The sequence below is a fragment of the Lepisosteus platostomus genome, chromosome 2 (genome assembly GCF_059453375.1).
Source record: "Lepisosteus platostomus isolate fLepPlt1 chromosome 2, fLepPlt1.hap1, whole genome shotgun sequence".
In the NCBI taxonomy this organism is placed as follows: Eukaryota; Metazoa; Chordata; class Actinopteri; order Semionotiformes; family Lepisosteidae; genus Lepisosteus; species Lepisosteus platostomus.
In genome coordinates this window covers 31,194,963-31,221,430 of record NC_142612.1, presented here as the reverse complement: position 1 = coordinate 31,221,430, position 26,468 = coordinate 31,194,963, and the positions used below count along the sequence as shown (strand labels likewise).

Here is a 26,468-nt window from a genome sequence, read left to right as displayed (position 1 = left end):
AGCGGTTTCTCTGTAGCTACTAGACAAACTACAAAAAGGCCAAGATAACCATTTGTGGTTAACTTACCCTATAGCTGCGATCAAGCAAACAAACAGGATCTCTCTGAAATGCATGCAGCTTTAATATTTCAAAAGAAAACCTACAATGGCAACACAATGTACTTGTCTTTTTGTTGGCTGCTGAGCATCAAAAACATGTTAAGTTGCTAACATGTATCACCTAGACATTAAAATCAAAGTCATTGACAAAGTCACTGTTAAATGCAAACCAGAGACACAAGTGGAGACTTTGTGAAATTACATTTAGAAACAAAAACAGGAGGCAGGTCTGCACACAAAGGGTTGTGGGAGTATGGAACAATGTGGTACAGTACGGCTAAACATGTTTTTGAAGTCAATACTTGGGTGTCTCTCAAGAAACAGTTGGGTGAGATCTTTGGATTAATTAGCTCTTGACTACCAAATGGGACTGGCCAAATGGCCTCTTCTCTTATAATTTGGTGGTGAGTGGTATTTGCAGTCCAAACTGTTTTCTGGAAACTGTAAACATCGTATAAAAGAAAATAAATCACATCCTTTGAAATATTGTGAGAAAGTATATTATGCTCTGAAATGCCTGCTTAAACACACTGTACTTTTGGGAACCAACTAAAGAAAAAAGTTGCCAAAATGAATGTTTAAATGCCTGGAAGCTCCATGGAGGATAATGTCCAGTTTGCCAGTTAACACATGAGTGAGCTGCTGTCTGTGAAGGGAGAACTAATTTGATGTTTTGGTAAACAGACTGAGCTGAAAGCTTATTATACACTTAGAAGAGACAGTGAACTTAATTAAGATTCAATAACAACAATAATAATAATAATGAAGGTTCTAACTGGCAAATTCAGGTTCTCAGCATTTGGCCTCTGAGCTTCATTTATAGACTATTTTTAAACTTGTATTGTTGTGCAACACAGGATGTTTATTTTTAGGTTTTTAATGTGAATAAACTGTACCTCTAATTTTACAAAGAAAATATGTCTATAAACATGTCTTCCATGTCTATATGGAAGTGTTTGTTCAGTGCGCAATTAAGCCTTCCTGCAGGAAATGCAATAATCCTTTTTTCTTTGGAATACGACAAGTATGACAAGAGCCGTATACATGTCACTCCAATCCTACCTTGGGAAGCTAGGATACAGATTCCTTTCTCATAAAATCCATAAGCTTAATTACATGGAAGATGGCTGTGCTGGTTGGGTGGCAAGAGAACAGATGTGGTAAATCATACTCACTTTGGCTACCTTCCCCATGTCTTCAATAGTTGCCCTTTCATTGGGGAACTGTGAAAACGTTCTCTCTATTCTGGAAATGAGCGAGTCGATGTTGGGATTGGCTTTGGGCCGTCCTCGTGGGAAATAAAACCTTGGAATGTTCTCACTTAAGGCTGGTGTTATGGGTTCATCTTTCTTTACCTGAGCCTGCAAATAAAAAAAAATATATGAACAGTCAAGATGTGTCTATCCTGTTTACATTATTTAAACACAAACGCTTAAAATTATGGTTGCTCCTTTATAGCCTCATTACTGGAAACCTTATTTCCTGTTTTGAGTTAAATGAATGTCTTTGTTTACTTACGCATAAAGGAAAAACGTCTACTAGGAGATTGCTAGTGGCTGAAATGGAACCGGAATACAGATTGAAGCAAATACGGTGTCTCAGAAATGCAATGCTGTATTTTCAATATGAGCCTACATTTGCCATCAAAGCCAAAACAGACCTGCTGAAAATTCCAATCATGGAGCAAACAATCATTTTATATTGCTTCCGATTCCTAAGCTACTCTTAGCTGGAAACGGCACTTGAGCTTGGGAATCTTATAGACGAAAAAAAGGTTTAGAAAATGTAGAAATGTACACTTAGCAGAATGAAGCTTACTGAAAGTACACCTTTTTGTTGAAATTATCAGGAAATTGAATACCTGTCAGCAAATTTAAGATGGAGGTATACAAGTTCCAGATTTACAGATGAAATGTAACATTTAATCATGGATTCAAAAACGTCAGCTGCCAAACACTCATTTTAGTATCGCTACTGTTGATAAGACTTGAGCATTTAATTTCCCCAGCCACAACTTACTCTCTTCCCCCAATACAAAATAAATGATGCGTTTTCATCAAAACTTAAAGTAAGATACGAACACTGGTTCTCCGTTTTGCAGGACTTTATTCATTTTATTTATGAGCAGAACAGAGGATTAAATCCTTGGTAATCGCAGTTATATAAGATCTTATTAGCAGACTATTTTGCCACAACACCACAGTCCAGGATGTGAGTCTGGCTTTGGGTGCCTCTCTGTGAGGAGTTTGCGTGACCCTGGGCATGCCACATGTCCAAGCCTCCTCCAACATCCTGAAACCAATTTGGTTTGGCTTGGCTGGCTATTCTGAACTGTCCCTTTCCTTACAGGGGGTAGTGGTCATTGCCTTTTAGTCTAGTACCTGTGCGATTAAAGCAGAATCAAATGAGCGTGATGGGCCAAACAGCCTCCTCTCCCTTGTAGCCAATGTGATGTACCAATACTACAACAAAGTACTTCTCAAACCCTGATCATCTGATGTTTCAACCAGGGTTTGAGAAGAAACCTGACATTAAGGTTTTAATGGCTTCTGTCATGTGATAAAGGCAGAGGAGATCACGCACATAAAATGAATCAGGGATGTTGTGCTCTTCAGGTCAATTTTACAAAGCCTTCTAGAGCGTAACCCTAAACTATATTGCAAATCACTCACAAACAAAATATAATGTTCTTTACAGTCTAAAATGGAAAAATTCAGTCCATGCTTAAAAATGTGCATTGTACATTAAAGGTATGACCGACATCATACACCATTATGATATCATTGATAACCATAAATGTTATGCCAATTTTAAATATAACAAAGAAAATTATAGGTAATGTGCATTATTTGGGAACAGGAGGCACTTCTTTTCCCAAAAGGATTGTAGAGCATGCAACAAGCTACCCAGCCATGTTGTTGAAGCTGATATTTTGGCCGGAAGAGATCCTCAGAGCAGTTCAGTAGCAAATAACAAAAGAGCTAGATGGGTTAAAAGACCACCTCTCATTTGTAACTGCTGTTATACATGTACAGAATGAAAACATCTGCAGCACTGGAAGTGAAACAGAATTATGTAATAGCTGTATTCAAATGAGAGAAGAGTGGACATCACAGAGAGTCTCATTGTCAGTATTTATTTTCCTCCTTGTTCAGATGAACTTGACATACAAATGATTTGCGACTGATGATCTATGAAGCAGCCAATAGCAGAACCAGCCAAAAATACCGAGCTATACTTTAGTCTGTCACTCTGCACAGTACATCAATTCCGATTTAACTTCATGCACAAATTGTTTGCCAACCCTGTACTTCACTCTAAAGACTCACATGAGATCTGCTGTGTGCCTTGGGTCGGGGCCCGGGATGTGCAATTAATCTGCATGACCACAGGAAGAGTCTCAATCATCTTCAGGGCTGCAGAGCTAAATACGTGTGGACTGGAATCTTTTATATTAGCAACGTATCTGTCTAGTAGTCTCAGACATTCTCCATCAGCATCCAAGTACCCAACATTCCTGCTGTTCTAAATTAACAAAGCACTTTTTGAAATCGTGCTAAAAAAAGATTGCTCATAGCTGTAATGTAAGAAAATGTCTACTGCAAGGCTATGAAACAGCATTCAGTGAAGAACGTTTGGCACAATTTCTTTGCACAAAATGTTAGCCAGTTTGTTTATGCAATCAAACTCTCATCTGCTTTTATTTCATAATGGGATAAAGTCTGTTTAATAAACAGATACAGATACAGTATATCTGTCATTTTCAGATGACACTGCAAGCCAAGTGTAAAATTCCTGTCATCCTTTGCTTGACCAATCCTGTCACAATTGTATACGGGCACAAAAAACACTTCAATCGGTGCTGTCAGTTGTGATATATACATTTCATACTGATGGCAAACGTATATAAAACTTTTGGTCAGCATATTGCCAACCCCTAGTTGATAGTAGCTGATCGTTGATAGCTCCTAAACAGCAAGTGACTGTCTCACTGACAATCTTATCAATACAATCAATACAATAGTAACTGTTGTCTATGTCAACAGTTACTGAAAATTTGATTTCATATAATGTATTTCCTTTTTTAAAAAGCTTTAAAATACGATGAACCACATTCAACTTTGTTTGCATTTTTAAACTTCACTATCTTCTGTGAAATGAAAGCCACCTTAACATCACAAATACTTCCTTAACATTTAAGTCTGCAAATACATGAGACACGTGAAACAATATGAAAATTTCTCAGCGTTTCATGAAGACTGTATGGTGTTAATGGCATTAAATATAAAGTCACAGTTTAGAAACCCAAACTTTTGTATTACCAGTTACAGTGCACAGTTATGAAATGACTCTCTTTGATATTAAATAAAAATAACAGTCAGTTAAATTAATCACTGGTGTGTTGCTTGTGTACGTGTGCTGAGGTTAGAACTACATTCTAATGGCCACATTTGGTCTTCTTAAACAATGTAATTGTGAAAATGTTTGCACGAAAACAACCACATCAATTTCTGAGGTCTAGCACTAAGAATCTCACTTGAGAAATCTCAAGATATAGCTGTGATGACTTTCCCCAAAAGTGAACTGTTCCAGTAAGTTAAAACGAATGGAAAATAATCAACAACATTTTGTTGTGGATTTCCAGTGGCGCACATTTTTATTTTGTTCAACACTATCTTTAATGAGCATACTTGGGGCTGTTTTCACTGCTGCTACTGGAGGTCCACTCTGAGACAGAGAAACAAGGGTGCTGCATTGTTTTGACATACCGATTACTTCCCAGACAGACCTCTACCACAACGGAAGAACACAGAAAGCATGTTTGTGCACTGGACACCCATGACTAGGTTAGCAACCAGAAGCCATTAGTAAAGCTCTGGTGTGTGACCAAAGCATGCTAGTCACATGCAAACAAATTTTTAGTCTTGGTTCTGTAATACCCCCAAACGATGGGTTCAAAACTACTAGCAAAACAAAAAATACTACAACTTCTTTCCTATAACTTTAATGCAATACTTTAAAAGTATACAAATGTGAAATAAACAATTTTTAAATAAATATTTAGATTATGACAGATTGCATAAAAACTGTAAAAAGAAAAAATACAATAGTACATTTAGCAAGATAAAAATATTAAATTGAGGAAACTTCACACTAGTATCACGCCTCAGAATGACACTTGTTCTGTCATTAATTGCAATCAACGAGATTAAATCATTTCAATCAATGAATGATTGAACAAGAAAGCAAATAGCAAATACTTCATGTCCTCACTGGCCCAACGTCTATAAAAGGGAATTGATCACTGTTCTTTTTGAACCCCGATTTACGGTCATTCTTTACAATGTTTCTGCAGAAGGAAACCTGAAGAAGCTCTTTAATTTACGTCACAGGGTGACATGTAAGGAGAGTCTTACTTAATTGAATTTATCCCATATTTAAGGTACACAACAGACTGAAACACTGACTGAAAGCCAAGCAAAGACTGAAAGTTGGAAAACAAAACCAGACTCCATCAGTCCATAGAGGACTCCCTAAAATTATGGACTTCAAGCTCCGCCACGAGTCCCCAGAAAAGAACAAAATTAAGACAACCTGCCTGTACTTGCTGGAAAGCTTTCAGTCTCTTCTTAAATCGGGAGGGCAGGACAAAATCACACCCCCGCGCCAACAATGCCAATTCCTTTCGGAGGTCTGGGTCTTGCCGTAGTGAAATGTCCTTCATCCTCATAATGTCCGACTTCATTAAGCCCTCCAAAAGGCAGGACACGCCGAGCGTTTCCAGTAAACACGGCTGTGCAATCAGTGGTATCTGCACCACAGCCGAGCTTCTGCTTCTCTTATCAAAGCTTCAGCCACTTAACTCCAAGCAGCAACTGTGCCTTTTTAATTCCGGGATATTCTGCCTGGCCGTTTGGCTGGAGCCTGTTGTTCCATACATCGAAGACAAGTTGGCTAAAATCAGAAAACCCTATCCTGAAAAGTCACTAGGGAGACGTGTGGTGGTAGTTGAGGGGGGGGGGGGCGTTATTGGGGCGTGTGGAACTGCCCTTTCCAGCCTGCATTCCACAGCGCACACAGAAGGTTATGTAAAGAAACAAACCTGTTGTTTTCGAGCTCTCTGATATAAGATCCAGCTGACTCTTGGGATGCAGCAGAATGCCAAAATTACAGCGGGTACTGGCTCTTTCTGGATCACCCCCCCCCCCCCCCGAACACCCCCTCCTTGACCAATTTCCTTCTGTCACAAACCGGTCAAGCTGTCCCGTTTGACTGAAGTGTCCAGCTGTAAGTGGCTGCCAGACCTCGCAGGGATCTGTACACTTGTCTTCCACTCTCAGGAGAACAAATACACGGCACGTCCTTGGAATCTCATTTTATCGCCGGCAGTTCTGGCAGCTCCTGGCACCGGACCCTCGTACAGCTCAATCGCTGATGCTCACGGGCCCCTTCGGACCACAAGCAGGGGAGCTGTTCTGGCCGCAGAAACAGGCCCCGGAATGGTCACCAATTCTGAGGCGATTTTTATTCTTGCATTCAGTTTTAAAAAAAAAAAGGGAATTTCAGAACTGCATTACATTGCACAATGAAGATCATGCGTAAGATTGGGGAAGGGGGAGGCAGAAACATTTCAGAAGTTTCATAAGCAGAGGAAGAGGATGTCCGAGACAAGAATCCCCCCCCCCAGTAGCACGGTTGTTTCCAGCTATGCCATCTCTTATTATCGCTGATAACAGTCACTAGGCATTGGGATGCATAGCATTCAAAGAACGATAGCTTAACCAGCCTGAGACTATTAAAAGCCCGCGTGTACTGTTTGGGCAACCTAAGAAACAAGATCTAGAGAAACAAGTTTATTTTAGTTCTAACAAACATCCGTTTTAGGGCTGACAGCAATTATAACAATTCCTGCCGAATGTTCTGATCTAAAGCAACTTAAGAAAATCAGGACAGCTGAAAATGTCATTTTTCATGGATCCTATTAATACATGTCGAGGGTGCCGACTTGAATGGGAGGAATGCTCAACGCTTTTGCGTTCATATTAGCAGTGTTAAACCATCAGGTTCCACGCTCCGATTCAAAATAAGGCACACCCAGGTTTAAGTTTACAGGCAGATCAGATAGACGACAATTAGATTCTTCCATTCATTTTCACTGCAATTCCAAATCCTCTTATCTCACAATAACAGGATACTGTCCAGTTTTGATAATCTCTATAAAAACTGGAATTCAAAGCACCTGAACCTACAAGCTAGCTGCTATAGAAATCAGTCAATAAGCTAGTAAACAAAATTGTGCCATTAAGGTTTGTTGAAAGTATACCGATTCTTCAGAGACTGACTGAATTATACTTTTCAGTTCCTGTATGAGCTGTTAAAGCTGAGTAGAGGACAAAGGAATTCTATTTTTTTTTATTGCCATTAAACATTCACATTTCGCTCTCACAGTTGAGTCTTTCTTTTATGGGATACAATGTTTTGGATGTACAAATATATAATGAAAAAACAAAGACCTCATAGTTTTTTGTGCTGTAGCAGTGAGCTGGTACTGATTGAATGAGATGAGTGCAGCTGTCCGGGTTACAAGTGCCATTTCCCTTAAACTGCGCTGTTTCCAGTCAAGGCACAATAAACCTCATGATGTACACCACAGGGGAAATAGTATGTTGAAAGTTCAAGTGCAGTAAATAAAATACAACTAAGACCAAGACTTAGAATTCCACTGTACCTAAAAACAAATTAATAGACTACATTAAAACATTACAGAACTTAATGACAAACAAACATTCTCATACATAAATAACTCACTGAACTCAAATTCTTGAGTTCAAGGTCTTGCATTTGGGGCAATAAAATGACAATGAAGAATGCAAGCTGTTCATTCTAGGTAAAAAGGTTTTTAGAAATAACGCGTTAGATATCTACACCTGCCGCTAAAATGCTGAACTTCACTTAATTTATTGAAAAGTAATGGGTTCTACAATAACAAGGTCATAATTACCTCACCTTGTTGTCTACAAACAAAAGTATCTTTTCATTAATACGCTGCATTTTCCCCAAGTTTTAATGGGGAGAGGTAGGCTCTCTAGGTTAATAGTGTGCATTCTACACTTATTCATACCACCCACAGAACAGGATAAAAATAGCACATAACAGAAAAACCTATGTGCTTGACAGACTTCAAAACATTTACTGTAATCTTATTTTGATCACAGAGCAAAGGTCTCATTTTTCATTAAAAAAAAAACACAAGGGTGACGTTTGTTCACACCCCCCGTACTTAGTATTTTTAAATCCTCCTCTGACACAGATGACGCCTACAAGAAGCCTCCCGCAATGGGCCACGAGGTCATAACAGTTCTAAAAGAAGGTTTTGGACTATTTCTCCAAAATTCACGAAAATTACCCCAATGGAATTCAATCAGTTCAATTGGTTAAGGCACTTTTATATGGTATTCAGTAAAGAAGGAACAGTTCTGCGCACAGTTGACTGTTCTCTCATTCCACCTCCACTGCTGAGCCTGGACACATACCCAGTGCACATCCATTACATACAGTATTCCAAGATACACTATCACAATAGTCACTAGCCTTGAAAAGCTTAGTCGTACTAAACTTTAAAATACAAAATGTAATGTACCACAGAGATTTGATGAGGATTATTAATCTTTGCAGATTAAAATCACAATGCATATTCCAAGATTTATGCTACTGCTTGAAGACAGAAGAAGTTTCGGAGCACACTTCCACTAGCAGGTCTGCATGCAGTGTGAGGCACTTGAACACATTATTCACTATCAGATTAAGAAAGGAATGATTTCATAATAGCAAGAGAAGAGGGGTCAAGACATATTTATTTCAACAGCATAATACTTCCTAGAAAGTGACAGCAACCGACGTGAAGAAAAAAACAGACATCAGGCAATTGCCCCAGTCAATCAAAAATCGGGCCGATCTCGTCTGGAGAATGAAAATAACTTCATGGGAAAACAAAAGAGCTGAACCCCACCAACAGTGAGTGGGGGAAAAAATAAAGAATATTCACATAAACCCTGTTTAATGCTGTTAAACGTGTTTTTGATGCATTGCATTTTTAACTAGAGTTTGTAAATGTTGATCTTTTATAATCCCATTGTAAAGTCTTCCTATATTTTGTGTAAGAATTTGCCCAAGGACCTCCATTCATTTTTGAAACACTTTAACCAATACAGGGCAGCAGGAAACACGAAACGGGCATGAGGCAGAATACACCCTGGGTGGGACGCCAGTCTATCACAGGCATAATGACACACAAACTAGAATTCATTGAAGAATTGGTGGTTAATCACTTAGATTCTCTTTATTGTGGAAGTCACAAAAACATTGTGAATTTAACCTAAACTAGCTTGAGAAAATGTCTGGTCAGAACAAGTAATCCTCAAGACCCCATTCTGCACTCATTCTGTTCGAAGTGGGGCTCGCTGTTTTTCCACAGCAACAGTAATAAAATACACAAGCCAAGACAAAAATAGAAGGTATACATATATATATTTAATATATTGCACAGAATGCCATTGTTCAGAGGAATAGCTCTCAATCTTCACCGCAGCCTGCCCCACTTTGGTTCTTAAAATCTGTTCTTGTGCCCCTTATCAGAAATAAACCTCAGATATATCAGTACTATAGAATGAAAGAGATTACAAATCATTTTAATTTTGCTGTTAAGAATACATGAACAATTATACTTTAAGTTTACCTTAAAACACCTAGGTTTGGTAAAACAAAGTAGCTGTACTTCCATGCCCGTGCTTAATTTGTGTTTGACGTGATTTACCTTTTAAAAAGATCTGGCATGTCTCACACCCCGAGAAAGAGCATATCACCCCCCATGGGGAGTGTGCACCCCAGGCTAAGAACTACTGGTTTAGAGGAATAAATAAAATAAACCATAGGACATTTAAGAAAATAAATTCAGCGGCCATGAAAACCACTATGTCTGTTTCATTATTCCTGAATGTTAATTCTGGTAGACAGTAGCTATCATATCTCACGGAAATGAAATGAACATCCACTATTCTGTGCACAAGAGGCCAAGCAACAGAAACCAGATTAGCAAACCTGCCTGTTGAAGGCTCATTGCGTCAAATTGCAAAACCTTCCTCTGAATAACCTCAATACTGCACACTCCCTTTCAGACATGTAAAAAGGAAAGGGTTACATGGCTGCAACGGAATCCAGTCCCAAACTTTTTTGGGGGGAAGCAACCCACTAATTACAATGTGCTTATTTTGGTGGCCCACAGCAGACACTTCAGAAGCAACATGCAGTGTGCTCCTCTCATAACACCGCCCTCATGTTATTTTCAATTTAAAAGCACATCTCTATTAGTCTGCCCTAATTCTAAAACAAAATCACCCTGCACTTATATACACATAAACCCACAGAACCATGGAATGCAATAACATCTAATCTAGAAGCTTTCAAACATGAGAGAAAAACCATTTCCCCCATTTTGTTCAATTCCGAAGCTGGCATCCGAGAAGGATAAAATTGGGCCAAATTGCACAGCTGTTCCACTCTTTGGTGCAATTTCTGAGAGGCACAGTCAGAGATCATTTGCAACAAAATGCTTATTGCACTGCTTGATAATTTGCCATTATGTTGGAAGGGAACACTTGCGCTGGAAGCTTATACAAAATGGTATAGAGACTTTAAGGTTTTGTCTGACAACATTGGATACTTGCACTTCAACTGCGAGGAAAATGCAGATAGCAAATAAGTTAAATCTCACCTTCCGTGAACTATCAAATGAAAACTCAATCAGCTTATTCTTTTTTTTTTGCTATCCACAGTGAGCTACTTTTCCAAATCCACAGCAAATGAGACGCAAATCCAGGGTTTACTCCCAAAATCCAATTCTAGGAATTAACAGGTAACAGGTCATGTTTGGTTTCAAACCTAGAGTCAGTGCTATATACTGTACAGTAGATTTTTTTTAAAGTATTTTTCCTAAAAATGATCCATTTGTTTTCCACTTAAATATTTCTGGTTACCAGATAGTATTAAAGGTGAAAAAAAGGTCTGGCGTGATTTGTCTTGATTTCAGCCTTTCCATCATTACAATAAGGGTGTGTAGACTTCCGATGTCCACTGTAGCTATTCTGACAGAACTGAAAATATTTAATAAATTCCATTTTCCACACAAGTTTTCCCAATATTAAATTTGTGAAATGGTTTCAATTCATCGAGCAAAAAAAAAGTGCGTTCGTGTCAGTCCCTTGCAATGACAAATTAAATGCCACAACATTAGACATACCTCTAGGCAAGCCAACTTGGCATGCCCTTCTCGTCTCTGAAGAAATCTGGCAAGGAAGAGTTAACGTTGGCTTCAAATGCATGCAATTCTTTCCTAATTTCAAACACTAGTTCCAAAAACAAAGCACAAGAAACCCAGCGGCCCTCCGTACCACATTAACTGTCACAATTTGCACAGACATTTAAACATGAAGTCAAATGTTTTACACTTCCAAAGTTTATAATTACAGTTGTATATTCCACTAACCTTACCTCAGTGAGCTACATTTCAGTACAGATGCTTAACATTTAATTCTTTGCACAGTGTTGTATGAAAGTGGGATGGCTTCTAGTTTTCAGGCTAACTCAGTATCAATAATGACCTTACATATCAACTGCTCTCTAATTGTATAGAGTTTTCCATAGGGTCTCCTATGCTGTCTTACCAGTCAATGGAGGACAGTAATCAAATGTAACTATTGTTCGAACAGCACTGTTAATTCATTATGATATTTCCTATTATTTCTGATCAAATCAGTCACTTGATAACTGCCTGAGCATACAAACTCAACAACTAGTTGTTTTGTATTATGCCGCCTGATATGAAATTGCCAATTGGGTTTTTTCAAGTCTCAGCTCGTAACTATGAACCCTGTGACCACTCAGGAAGTCCAAACTAGAGAGAATGCACTACACCACAGGTACACCATCCAGTACTGGTGTTCGGCGCTGACTGGAGTAGAGATGCATCCCACAGCTATTGCACAGCATGCCTGCATTTGCCCAAGGGGCTATAAAGTCGCTGTGGGCAACTAATCTCACCTTAATCTCATTAGCCAACTGATTCCTCAAACAGCAGCACACAATTGGCTGAGCAGCACTGCTCAGGGGATCCCAGTCACAGTGGGCTAGTGACGTGACCCAGGCTCGAACCCATGATCATGAACGTCCAAAAACATTGCAGACTACTTCTTTTCTAGATGGCAAAGGACAATATTACGATTTTATGGTACAGAGATTTTTAACTTAAAAATTCCTTCACTGTTCATGCTTTTATCATCACATAGCAAACACATTAATGACACTTTGTTGCTTAGCAGTTTGTACAAAAGATCACCTGAAATAGATCTGTAACCAAGATAACCACAGACAGTTTTTCAAGCAAAATGTTTCATGAAAAAGCTCCCTCATTCAAATTCAATATACCGTATTGAATGTACCAATGTTATTTGTGCTATGAGCTTTTTGTTAAAGCACTTATTAAAATGAATTAAAAAATGCAATATTACAAACCATACTGATAGATTGAGATGTATTTAAAAAACGTTTTAAATATTAATTAGGAATGACGGGTTGTGGTCTCCATGTCTGATGACCAAGACACATCCGTTTTGGAATAAATTGGACAATGCAATAAAATTATAATTATAATATATTCTGAAATAAATGGAAGAAAATGTTAAGATGGGATAAAAGTTCATATGGTTTCAAAAATAGATGAGGAGAGTCTAAAAGCATACAGTCTCAGTTTTTCTGAGACTAACTGAACCAGACAGTGCTTAAGAAAACAGGTGGTTTAAATTAGTAAATCAGTATTGAACACATGCTTATGCATCAGAAACCTACAGGCACAGGAAGAATTCATACCAAATGTTAACAAATTATGATCTAGTAAACACTGGCCTAAATGATTTAATAGATCACAAAAGAAAAAGAGACAGAAAATGAGTTATAGAGAACATAAAAAGAGTGAAAAAGCAAAGCAAAGAACACACAGCAGTAAAACCAAACCAAGAAAAGGTATCAAAAGAGTCAAAAGAGAAACTGAAACAGGTGTGGGAGCCATAATGTCTTGGGGGGAATAAGCAGTGTGTTAGATCCATTTGTATCTCTAAAACACAAATAGGGCGAGATTTTCTTGACAATGTGACCTTCAAGGCTCCTAACCTATAATACAACCGTTATCCTATGGAGGCTGACGAAAAAGAAAATCAGGTAGCAAGAGATGAGATATGATAGGAGAGAGTGAGTTACAGCCTACATTCCATCCTCACCAAAGTATCCCTTTCAAACAAAACAAAAACCTAACAGGTACTGGGCACAGAAGGGACTTAAAATTCAGGAATTCAGGAAAAGGAGATGCCATTGTATATTTCTGGAACTTTTGAACTTTCCTTTATACATTTACCAGGCAGGATTTGTTCCTCTTTTTTATATGCATTTGTGTTCAAAATTGTCTCCATAGACAGTTGTCTCTTAAGGCTTGGTTTAGACTATAAGTTCAACTGTGGTGTATTTAGCTCATGAAAACAGTCCTACCTAACCTTTAAAAGATTTACGGCCATCTCTGATTGGATTTGGGATCCATTTATGGTGATGGGCTCTAAGATAATTGTTTTTATCATTTTATTTGTGAGCTTAATAAATCTTTCTCTTGTCTGTATCTGTCTAATTCTCCAACTCCTAATTGTTTAAGAAAAGATTTTGATCACCTATTTCATGACAAGTGCAGGTATGATTTGTCTTCTAGTTTATACTTAGTCCACAGGTTCTGCACAAGTCTTGTCCTTGAGGGACAGCAATCAGGAGTTCTTCCAGGCCTCTTTAAGTCACAGATGAACACTGCTGAAAAGTGTTAAAACGGTCCAATTAAGCTAATGATCGGCTAAATTAGTTCATTAAGAGAAGTGGGATGGAAACACATCCCACAAACACTGCAGCCCTCTAGGACTTGGAGTTCTGAATCTCTGCTTTAGTCTAAAAGAACATATTTGCAGGACGTGAGAAAGTACATTTCAAATGGGTAGTACTGAATTAGACGCAATGCGTGAGAAAGATATGGGAGTGTATGTAGACTCAGCTTTTAAGATGTTGGGAAGCAGTAAATAAGGTCAATACAGTGCTAGATTATATTGTTAAGATTCCAGAAGTTCAATCAAGAGAAGTAATTGTTAAAATTAGACAATGCATTACTTGGATCTCACTAAAAATAGTGGCCCATTTTGTCACCATGCTGCATAAAGATTATTGTACTAGAGGCATGACAATAGAGAGCAACCAGACCAATCCTTTGTCTGAGGCTTTCAAAATGCTAAGGGAATGAATGTTCTAACCTGAAACAGGACCATGACTTGTGACCAGGATTCAGGTATTCAAAATGCTGAAAGGCACCACCCAAGCTAACTCGGGGTACTTAGAAATCAGCAGAAACACAAAGACGGACAAAAATGAAAATTAAGTTTAGAACGGAAAATGAATCATGTTTTTTTAGCCGCAGGCGCCTGCCACTGGCTCCCTAGACATGAGGCTGGAATCAGTTCCGTGAGATTCTTTAAGGAAGACGAGTAATTCTCAAACTACCAGCACAGACCAAGAAAGATACTCTTCTTATTTGCAACTTTTCTTTGTCTGGTATGGAAACATCAGCTTATTTACCAGATCTTCATGGGGCACTGAAACTGAAGAGATTTGTTTTTCCAAGACAGAATATTTAAAATTGGTTCCCATCTGTTAAAATAGATTATACAAAGGATCACAAGTTATCTTCTGCCATTGCACTAAAGATTAGTACACATAATGCAGAAATAGTTCAGAAATGTTCAATAAGCAAGGGCATAGACAAACCTTCTTGGCATTTACAGTAGAGCACTGACTCCATTTTGCTAGCTAATGTCAGTACAAGAGAATGAAGGCTATCTTTATCGGTGTCTTGTGTCAAAGTTAGACCAGCTGTCCCAAGCTGCATCAGCATGACGTTAATTGAATTTTTAACTAATCCTTTGAAGAATGCATTTGTATTCTGGAATTTCTTTAGCTTTCTTAAAATAGAGCATTACTTATGTAGGATGAGAATTACTTTAATACTCAGTGACATTGTGGGCACATGCTGCTTACATCACTCAAGAAAACTTAACATGTTTTTCATTTACTGTAAAGTGTCCGAGAATGGCTAAAAGGAAAAGCTTACCCGCGTCTTCCGGCTCTCTTAGCGTTCCGCACTGAAAACCACCTCAATCAAAAGTTTAAAAAAAGGCAAAGTACTACAAATAACTCTTGCCATATTTATAGATTTGGAGTCAGCAAAGAAGGCTGTTCAGGCATTCAGGTATGCCACAACTCTGTACGCGCTCCTGCAGACCTATGCCATGTCTTTCATGCTGTACACACCTACATTGACCACATTTTAAAAAAACAAAACTAAGAATCACCACAGTTTACATTTACCAACCCACAGAGTGGAAAATCTCAGATCTGAAATTTCAGGATGGAAATGAGAGAACTGCACACACTTTCAAGTTAATCCCATACAATGTACTGTATACATATTCCACAGAAACATTATTCCTAAAGAACAGTATTCAGAACCTGGTCTTCAGTTCTGCTACTGGGACAGTCAAAGCACAACATGTCTGTCTCATACTGCCAGCAGTCTTGATCAACTGTCATTTAAATAAACCATTTAAGCTAAAGTGTACTGAGCAGAAGCAATGTATTTTAATCTTATGTAACTTAATGAAAATCTCTTAGATTTATTTACAAGAAGGACAAATCTTCAGATGCATTTCCTTTAAAAAAATATTGCATTAAATCGTAATGCCATAACAAATAGATGCTTAGAGAATATTTCAGTAATGTAATCTTATTTATAATAATAATGGAAAACAGATACTCTTGACAAAAAACATTTTGATATTTCAATAAAAAAAACCAATTGCTTTGTGGACAGTGACTGAATTGAAATGGTCATTTACATTTCAAGCAGCGTCTCCCATTAAAATGGATTCAGTATGTGTACAGAGTAAAGACTGGAATCTAAACTGATACAGTAGGTCTGCCACTACATGAAAACAAAAACAGGGGTAAACAGAAAACGAGTGTATGCAACACTTTTGCTGATTCACTATATTGATTCACTGTTCTGAAGCCACAGACGGAAGTAAAGATTCCTAATTTTGCTAAAACAGTGCAGAGTAATTACAACTGGGGTAAAACATTTTTCTTTCTTGAACAGTGGATTCAATGATCCAAAAATACTCCTCAGACATGGTATGCAAGGTCTACTTTGAGAAACATATGTTATTCTTAGGGTACACAATGAATATTTAAATTCAATTCAATGTATTTTTATATAGCGCCTTTCACAACAAGGTTGCCCCAAGACACTTAAAGCAAGTGACCTTACATGTTGTGAATACAACAAACAGAAAAAACCTGAAGACAACTGAGGAGAGGAACCAAAAACTCCTTAGTAAGGAGAAAAAAAACTGTAGGGGTCCAAGGTCAACTGGCTGCCCAACCCCTTTGGGCATGCTAACATTATAGAATTAAAAAGGGAATACATGAATAAGGGAATAAATGACTAATATGCATCAATAAGGAATTTGATTAAGAGACATGCCCCCAAAAACCCTGGAGTACAGAGTGGGATGCACTCACATATAAACAGATATCCAGACTGATTAAACACTGAGCACAGTAAACGGTCCTGGGTTTCATACACCACATGTATTCCCTCCTTACTGCACTGCCTGCAGCATGACTGAGGCATCAACCTTTGCTTCTCTAATGGCCATGTCCTCTTGACCGGTGTCCTGCTGCTTGCACACGAACACTTAGGAGTTTTAGCCAGCGTAAGCAAGGACCTTCTGCATCCCTACTGCATCAACTAGCCACGTGACAAAGTGTAATTTCACAGTGGGGCAATGTGGACAGGTGGGCATAAAACATACAGTTTCCTGCTTCACACAAAAACCTTTTGATGTTTTAACATGCAGAAGACAGTCATAAAAGTCTACTAATGATTTAGAACTATAGGCACAGTATACAGGTGTTTTGCTATTAATATATTTACACCATTCCACTTATGGTAGTGTATTTTTAGTATTTTAGTATTTACAGTATTACTGGTAAAAACGGTGGAATGAAAAATCTAAACTATAGTTATAGTTCACAAGATATCAGAGTATTGGTTGTGATAATTACTTTGGGAGAACATAGCCTCAGATGCTCCTGTCCAACCTGAGAAGACGTTATATCTTTACTGGAGTGGAAACATTCAGGTTGTGGGTTAATTCCACTTCTGTGGATGGGGAAAAAGCAAATGAAAATGGAATTGAAAAATTGGAACACACTCCAGTCTTGGAATTATCTGTACCTTCCCTTACAGACTAAGCTTTGAATTACAATGCACTATTTAAATTCATCTGGCATTTAAAAAAGTTATCTTCTGTGTAATAAATACATTTGTAATAAATTAAAATTTGTTTTGGAACTTAAACTTACCTTTGTGAGAGAATTTCAAATATAGTAATATTGCTGTGCTCTTAGAGGAACAATTTATATTTGTTATCCATGTCATTCCACTACTGCTGACATTCACAGGGAAAAGCAATTAACTGCTATTTTCAGAAGACTTTCCTTTTAAGCTAAAAACACGCATGACCTCCGGAAGACCCTGACAGTGATAATTAAATCATCATTAGACAATTCTTGAAATTGTCTTGAGATTTCTAATGGGCTTCAGTAAGAAAAAAAAACTGTTATGCTTCTACAAAAGAAAACCCATCAATGACTTGTTTACATGAAAGAAGTGCACAGTTCTTGAATGTGGACAAGTTCAAGTAGTCGTTTGTTTTCTGGTGTCAGTATACTAGATACACTGATTATATACTATACAAAACTATTGCATCATTCTAACCAAAGAGGAAGAAAACTATTTTAGCCGACTTAATATATAAATGTATTCAAAACCCCTTATATAAAGGTGAACACCACCAATGTCTCATTTGCTGTGAGCATGAACACGAGCTATTGAAAACCAAGCACACCACAAAAAAAACCCCATCTAAACAGTTGGATACACTCAATGACAGGAGTGTGAGCTGTTTTCTGGAAGAGCGGAAACCACATAAAAGTGATGTTAGTTTTGAGCTGTAGCAGCGAGGGCTCCACGACACTACCCTGCCATGTCTGACATGTCAACATGTTACAGCTATGGAGCACTTGTGGACGCAGCTGTGACTATCGCTCACTGTCAACACATTTCAAAGGGCTACAGTGGGAAATGCCTGGTTTGCCTCAACCTAGAAAGGAACCAATCAGCTTAATCAGCCCAAACTAGTAGCAGATTACTCAACGGTGTCATTTCTTTTTGGGTAATGAGTTAAGCCTGAACTACCGACTGCAATGATTTTGTGATCAAGCCATATAAGGGGTTAAAAAACTATTATGCTGGAGGAATAGACAAGGCATTTTGTTCTTAGAGGAATTTTTTTTAACACGGACTACAGCTGTCAAATGTGTTTAAGGATACCCTCCTACAAAATGTAAGCACTCGCAGCAGTAAAGACCTACATGGTGTGCTAAAAGCAGATCACATGTCCAGAATTTAAATCCATGTGCTCTCTGAAAATGAGGTAGGCAGGCCCCTCCTCTCCAATGGAAAAAATGACAAAAACGTTAGAAAAACAATCCAGAATTTACTTTTGTTTGTCTGTTTTTTGTTAGCATTATAAACCTCCCACCCTGAATATGGTTTGTTTAAAACAGGAAAAGTGTTAGTGGAAAAAATAATGTAACATTACCTCCATAAAACTAAAATCTTAATATGATATAATAGTAGTTGTCAATCAGCATTCAGGTGCAATAAATACATTCGTTTCAATTTCTAGTTTAAAGTGCTAAAGGCAGTTTACAACAAACTACTGCACAAAACAGAGCTATGTCATCACTACTAGAAAGAACACATTTTCATCTAACCCTGCACACTTTTCCTACCCTGACTCAAGGAGAGCAGCTGTTCAGCAACCTCTTGTGGCTTGAAAGAGCAACAGGAGAAACATGAGATCGATGAGAACACACACTTCACTGCACTGTATATATATATCCAACCTGACATTTCAGCAGTTCTAGAAGTGAGAAAAGCCTTATTGTGGAACGATGACATGGGATATCTGTCACTGTTGTATTCAGTCTTTAAGGTAATTACATGGTTAGAAACGAAAGCACACCATTTTGCCCATCTCTCTCCATTTGGTAATTAGTAGGTAACTGATTAAGGAATCTCATCCAGCCTATTTCTTGAAAAAAGTTAGGATTCTTGAATAACACGGCTGGATACTTTGCTCCACACGCCCACAACCCCATGGGGAAAGAAATGCCACCTGTTCTCGGGTTTACACTTCCATATAGATTCAACTTGCATCCTCATTAAGACATGACCTTCAGTAAAAAAAAAGTTTTGGTCTATAACATCTGTACAATCTGCGCTATGTTTTTAACTCCACTGATTTGCTGTTTCACCTAAGTCCTTCCTGGTGGAGGCCAAAGCTATAGGTGAAGTAAGGATCTTACTTCGTAAGACAAATCGGCACCAACACCCATGAACTCTGACCCTGGCCTGGACAGAAGGTTCTAAAAGGCTTGAAGATGTCCAGCTGCCTGGATGTTGATGCGTTACTGCTTGTGTGAAGTGTACCATCAGCTGCTTCCATGCCTGATACTGCAATTGCTTCATGCCGTATAACATAACATTATTTATTAACCCTATACAATTTCTTGCATTAGTAATTCGTCTTTTCGCATACCCCAGCTTGGTCTCCATGAGACACACAGACAGGGAGAGAAGCTTGGGGTCAGAGCGCAGGGTCAGCCATTGTACAGCACCCCTGGAGCAGTCAGGATTAAGGGCCTTGCTCAGGGGCCCAACAGAGTAGGATTCCTCTGCTGGCTGCGGGATTTGAACCGGCAACCTTCCAGCCACAGGCGCAGATCCTTAGCCACAGAGCCACCGCTCCGCCCCGTTCATTTCAAGAGTATTGAAATGAACCAACGAGCACACTTCTGTATTCTACTTTGTCCCCAGTGAAACAGTGAGCCCTGTAAAAGTGACCGAAAGGTCTACTTTCTCATTAATTCAACATTTTCACCTACATTGAGGATATAGCTGGTGACATTCACATTCTGTACGTTTCAACTGTACAGAAAAATTAGAGTATTAAAAAAATCAGGTAGAACGCAAAAGTAAAAAATTAAAGAGTAAAAGGGACACTTAGAAATTTAGAAATCAAAAGCTGGCTGGCGAATCTAGCAAAAAAAGTGACAAGTGTACTGTAAAGTCTTTCTTCAAATCTATACAGTAATACATGGGATAGAAGCATAAACATGTTATTCTAATGAAAGTTAATGTATTGGGTGCTATGATATGCCACCCAGCTGTAGAAAATTCTAATGGAAAAACAGGGATTCAATAAAGTTCAATAAAATGGTTATTTTGGGCAGCCGACAGCTGACCTTTTTTACATACTAAAGGACTACTAGGTTAGTGCCGTAAGTGTTGAATCATTGTGTTTGTAGGACAGGTATGCCGATAGATTATACAGCAATACTTATTATGAAAAAGGAGTACTTTAAACAAGCTTTTTTAAAATAGACTATGAAACTGGTCCAAAACCTCAAAAGAAACTGTGTTAATTCCTAAATCTCTCCGCTTGCTCACACAGCATATTGCTTTTTGTAGTCTTGATTGCACACAGCCCTGGCACAGGAATTCGGGGAACACTGCAGGGCAGCTCTGGCAGAGGACACACACACTGAGCGGAACTGCAGCAAGCATCCTGCGGGTACAGGATCTGGGCTGGCAGGACTGAGGGCCAGAAAACATGTTGGCTTCACTGCTTTACGTTAATGACACAATCACTGAGGCTGAAAGAGGGAAAAGTACTATAAGAGCACATGGGTTGTAAAACACAAAATATGAACGTAGCATTTAAGAACTGTCCAAAAGAACTGTGACACTGTTGGGTGACTGTACAAGACGTAAGAGAAATGGAAGTTTGCAAAGCTTGTTTTTATGTAGTCTGTGTTCAAGACATCCTATTAGGACACAGATATAGGGGTGAGGGCCATTTAGGCTCACTTATTCACACACAGAAGCCTTCAACATCCCCCTGCTGTCAGGACCACCCTCACCTATCAAGAACAGGCAAAAAATAAATCCAAATGGAGTCAAATGCGAGGCTGCAGTCTTCACTCTAAGGAATAACATATTTAATCTAAAATTAGCCAACATAAAAGCAAAAAAGCAAACTGGAAAACAACTTACCAGTTTAGTGCCAATGGACCTTCTCACTGGTCTACCATTAGGCCCAACACGAGGGCTTCCACAGCTCCCAGAAGGCAGTGCGGTAGAGGGGGCTGAAGGGGGGCTTGAAGGAGTACTTAATGGCGATACCGCTTTCTCCGCCATGTTCTTTTTAGAGACAACGTTATTCTTATTGGCACTGCAGACTAAGCTTCTGTTGTGTTTGCCATCTCCCGCGCCAGTTTCTATCCTCTCTCCATTCTTTATTCGCCTGAGGTAATCCTTCAGCATTAGCTGCGTGGTCGTTTCACTCAACCAGTTCAGGAAGAGCTCGTCCACTTTCATTTTCAGAACCGGCTGAAGAACTGGCGCTGCTGGCATCGTGACCCCCCTTGGTTTCGGATCAACTCCGTGAAGAAAGGAACATTCGACGCTTCCACAGGACCACTGGAAATCTAAAATCCACTTCAGCCAACCTGTTGGGAAAGATGAGAGCATCAACAAACAGAATACTGTGGCATACCGGTGATGTTTCTAAGCATACAAGTATCATTAAACTTTTGAATGTGGAATTAAAAGCTCATTCTATGCAGACTATGTAAAATGTGTAACACAAGGTTCACAGCACAGTTCCTCAGAGTTAAAAAAACAGCATGTTTTCTATGTGTCCTGACATTAGAAGAAGATACTCACTGGCATAAGTGTTAAATTGATCTAATTCAGACTTAACCTGACTAATTTATCCCTTCTTCACAAGCGTCAACTGTTGGAAATATAGGGACATACATACTTCCAAAATGAGAAAACACTGTTCTTGATTATGTGATATTAAAAAAGTGTGCAGGCTGCTTTAATGACTTACAGTCTTTGAAGAAACTTGTAAAAATTGCTATTCCAGAAGAATCAATTTGTGATTGCTCTATGAGTATAACATAAGCTTAGGAAAAATGCAGTTCAACTGAATTTGTGCTTGTCAACTTGTGAAGGTGGCTTTTTTTATCTTCCGAATGTCACTCATACACATTTCTCCCATCTGAGGCCGGAAAGAAAAAGTATACTTTTGTCTATTCCTGGCTTGATTACTGTATTGACTGCTTTAGTGAGTATTGCATCACTAATCGTGTATCCACTCTCAAATTGCTACAAGCTCAGAACTCGGCTTCTGACACCTTAACCAAATATAAAGTACCAGTGCACGTATCATCCATTCTGGAGTTCCTTGCTATGGTTCACTGTGGATGTCAGAAAAAAATTCCAAATACCACTATTCATCATAAAGTACTTGAACAACGCTGTTTCTGCAGACTACATCATTGAACTGTTATTTCCCATGTATATTAAATTTGCACTCTTCAGACTATGGTTCTTTTTTTTCACTACCTCAGTACAAGAAAAATAGGAGAATGTGCGTTCTGCTTTGCTGCTGCAAGACTGTGTAAGGATCTCCCAGCCCATAACAGATCTTGCAAAGTCACCACTTTTAAATCCCGTCTTAAAACCTGCTGTTATTGTCTAGCTTTTAATTAATTTAGCGTACAATTATGTGCATAACTGTGTCGTCTGACAGTTTTACAGTGCCTTCAGATGATGTACATTAAAAGGCAATATCTAAAACATTTCTCCATGAAAAAATAAATCTGTTTTTTTATAAATCAAAAGTAACCTCAGGGGATGATTGCTTTAACTCATATCAAGCGCCATTACTGGCTTCATATTCAGCTTCCTAGCGGGAAAACACTCGTGACTGGGCCTATTGGGTTAACATTTTGGAGAGCACTGCTCTGGACTGATTCATTTACTTGCAGTTTTATCACCATCAGCACTATGGGCCTTTACCTATTCACTGATGGGTATAGGCCACCCCAAGATTCATTCACAAAGAACCTGCTATCCTTGACTATTCACCAGAAACCTGATCCTTTAATTAGCTGTTTTATGCTGTCTCCCCCTCGGACGGACGTTTGTCTTTTTCACTCTGTCCTCCCACTGTGTGACAGACCAGTTTCACAGTTTACTTCCTAACCGTGCCAATTCTTTTTCATGCTCTGGCCTACTGCTTTCCTTCAGTCACTTCTCGTTACACAGCTAACCTGTTCCAATACTTCACCTTCACCTTGCCACTCAAAAACCACCATTACCTGCAACTACGTTTTTGCCATTCTGATATACCATACTAACAGCTCCCAAACATGGGTACCTGCAGACACTTAACTGGAATCAATGTTTGTAAATAAGGCAGTCAGAATACACATAACACCTCTGAGTTCTCACTTCTGACTTTTGCATGCGCTTCATGGTTTTCTGCTGCATTCTTTAGCTGCTTTTCAAACTGGACTGTATCTCCAGTTGGTAAAAATAACTCAAATGCTCTGAAGCCACTGGACTGTAAATTGAGAAACAGGATGCAGTGAAATGTTGTCAGGCCTGGTACTTCAGAAAGCAACTCAGGGCAGATATTTAAACCTTTATGCTGTTAAAACTACAACAAACAAACCTACCTGGCATTCGCCTTAACCTCAGAGGTATAGCTGCAGAAGCTATATACTAACTGAGCACTGACATGCACAAAACAGTGATGAAACCACTCCTGATATTCTCAAATTCCTACATTTTAGGGATGCGTTAGACAAACGGCAAAGCAATATATTCAAACGTGGTACTTGCATTCTATCCCATTACAGGAATTTAAATACCCAATAAATTGTGAACAAACGGATTGATCCCAATCGGTGATTAAGCCATGTGCCAAAGTCCACTTTGATCATTAAGGATTAGCTAGAGCAGTGGTTCTCAAACTTTTTGGACCAAGTACCACCCCTAATCCAACCAAAGCATCCAAGTACCACCTACAAGTCATCTTCTCATAGGAACCCCAGAAATTCTCAATGACCAACATGAGCGCGCGTGCACACACTCACACATACATATAATAAATATTATAATAATAAACTTAATTTGACATAGCACCTTTAAAGGTGGCTTCTCAAAGTGTTTTACAGAAAAAAAAACATTAACAACAACTAATAAAAAAGCACAATTTCAGTGAGAGGGGTGAGCCTGTTTAGTTGAGCAAAGCAGATGTGAATTAATTTTTCGAGCCTTGATACAATTCACAACAGAGTCTAACAGATATTAAATCGTCAGGCGGCAAAGGTCTCTCGGTGGATGTTGTAATGCGTACATTAATTTCTGGAGCAACCTATCTAATTCGTGCAACTACACCGTTATGTCGGCTTGTCACTGCTCTAGCACAGTCTGTACAAACTCAGACGCATTTTATCCAGTCGAGGCCATTCTTTTCGATAAATTCATTCAGAAGCTGAAATATGTACTCTCCTGTAGTTCCTGTTGGTAGCGGTTTACAGAACAGAAAGTCTTCATGGGACATGCCCTCAAACTCGTATCTAACGTAAACGAGCAAATTGGCCAAATCGACTACAGACTCATCTAATTGCAGTGAAAAACATCTGCTCATCTTAACGCGCTCTGTCAGCGTACTTTTGATATAATCCTTCATTTCAATAATTCTATGAATGACTGTGTCTTTCAAGGGGAGGGGGGCAGCAGGTCGCTGTTTAGCAGCTTTTTCTCTACACATAATACGTGTCAGCTCTTTTGCCAACGGTAAATAAGGTTCTTCAAAAATAGTGTAGCTTACCTGCTTTAGCAATCCGCAAGCTTGCATTTTTCCACGTTTCCGTTTTTATTTCCGTATTTATTTAAAGTTTTTATTTCATGCGCATGGGAGCGAAACACAGAGACGCTCTGTGTATTTTTCTCAAATTAGAACAGTTCTTAAATATTTTTCTGTTATCACGCTTTTGTGTGCTCACAAGATTACCTGCGTTCGTAGCAGGTATTTCTATGCATTCCTGTGTTTACACGTTAGCATTGTTCCAAAATCACGCACATTCTCCTTTCTCCCTATTTGCTGGAGATACGGTAGCTTTTTTTAAATACAATTGGTCACTTGCATCCGTAGCACGCATTCCTATAGAGTGGTATAGAATTACAGAGTATCTCTTGTGTTCACTGAACTATTATGGCGCACTGTATCGTAGTACGTAGGCTGCGTATTTGACACGTATTAAAAGACAAAATATGAAAACCCGTCCCGATTTTTCAGCGCACACGACACAGTTCCAGGGTCATTTGGCATACCACATGGCGGGTCTCCGCGTACCACTGCCGGTACGCGAACCACACTTTGAGAACCACTGAGCTACAGCAAAAATTTCCAACAGAATGGAACGTGATAAGATTGACCAACCCCAACGATATGTCAAGGAAACCTCGCAAAATAGATGAGCCTTATTTTAGTTAAAGACAAAGGCAATAGAAAACACAATACACAAAACAGAGCCGAGACCAACACTGCAGCCCCCTAACACAGCACCTAGTCCGATACAGATGGTTGCGCAAATACGATACTATGCAAGACTGGTTCTTAACTGCCGCACGAAAACTGTTTCAATGATAAACCTCTGCCTCACTACTGAGCTGTACAGTACGTTGAGCTAACACGGCAACATCTACCTTAATGCTATTAAAAATAAAGGGTAAAAATGATATTTAAAAAAAAAATCTTCAAAATCGGTAACAACCATTTTACCTGCAGATTAAATGAGACATGTCATTTATAAATTGCATACATCAATATTAAGGGCTGTAGAGAATTAAATACATTTTAAACTCCCGGGACATGGTCTCTGTATAGTTAATGTTAAGGAAGTCAATAGTTAATGTTGCTGAAGGTATAACAACCAGATTAACAAACCTTATTTATCACTACTAACTGATTAGATATTGAAAACAGGCTCGCCTGTTAAATTAGTTCAAGTTTATTGTCATTATACTCATATACAGGTATATGGTATAACGAAATGCTATTTAGCTAGCTCTCAGACGATAAGTAGTACAGAAAAACAACAATGCAATTGTATAATAAAAGAAAGACAGAGACAACAGGCAGTGCGCAAAACAACAAAAGGTAACAGGTAATGTGCAAAACAAC

General features: G+C 38.7%; 1 protein-coding gene across 2 annotated transcripts in view; it reads right to left on the bottom strand.

Annotated features, from left to right (window-relative positions):
• Positions 1–26,468, bottom strand: part of ppp2r3b (protein phosphatase 2, regulatory subunit B'', beta) — a 38,823-nt gene that overhangs the window by 11,256 nt on the left and 1,099 nt on the right. Inside the window, exons 2-3 of one of the 2 annotated variants that reach the window (XM_088604937.1) lie at positions 21,476–21,930; positions 1,275–1,460 (exon numbers count right to left, since the gene is read on the bottom strand). In XM_088604937.1, coding sequence (XP_088461063.1) covers positions 1,275–1,460; positions 21,476–21,835 — 546 coding nt within the window. In that variant the 5' untranslated portion in view covers positions 21,836–21,930. Of the gene's footprint in view, positions 1–1,274; positions 1,461–5,698; positions 6,191–21,475; positions 21,931–26,468 lie in introns of those variants that run through there. The other variant, XM_088604939.1, reaches the window with a different exon arrangement.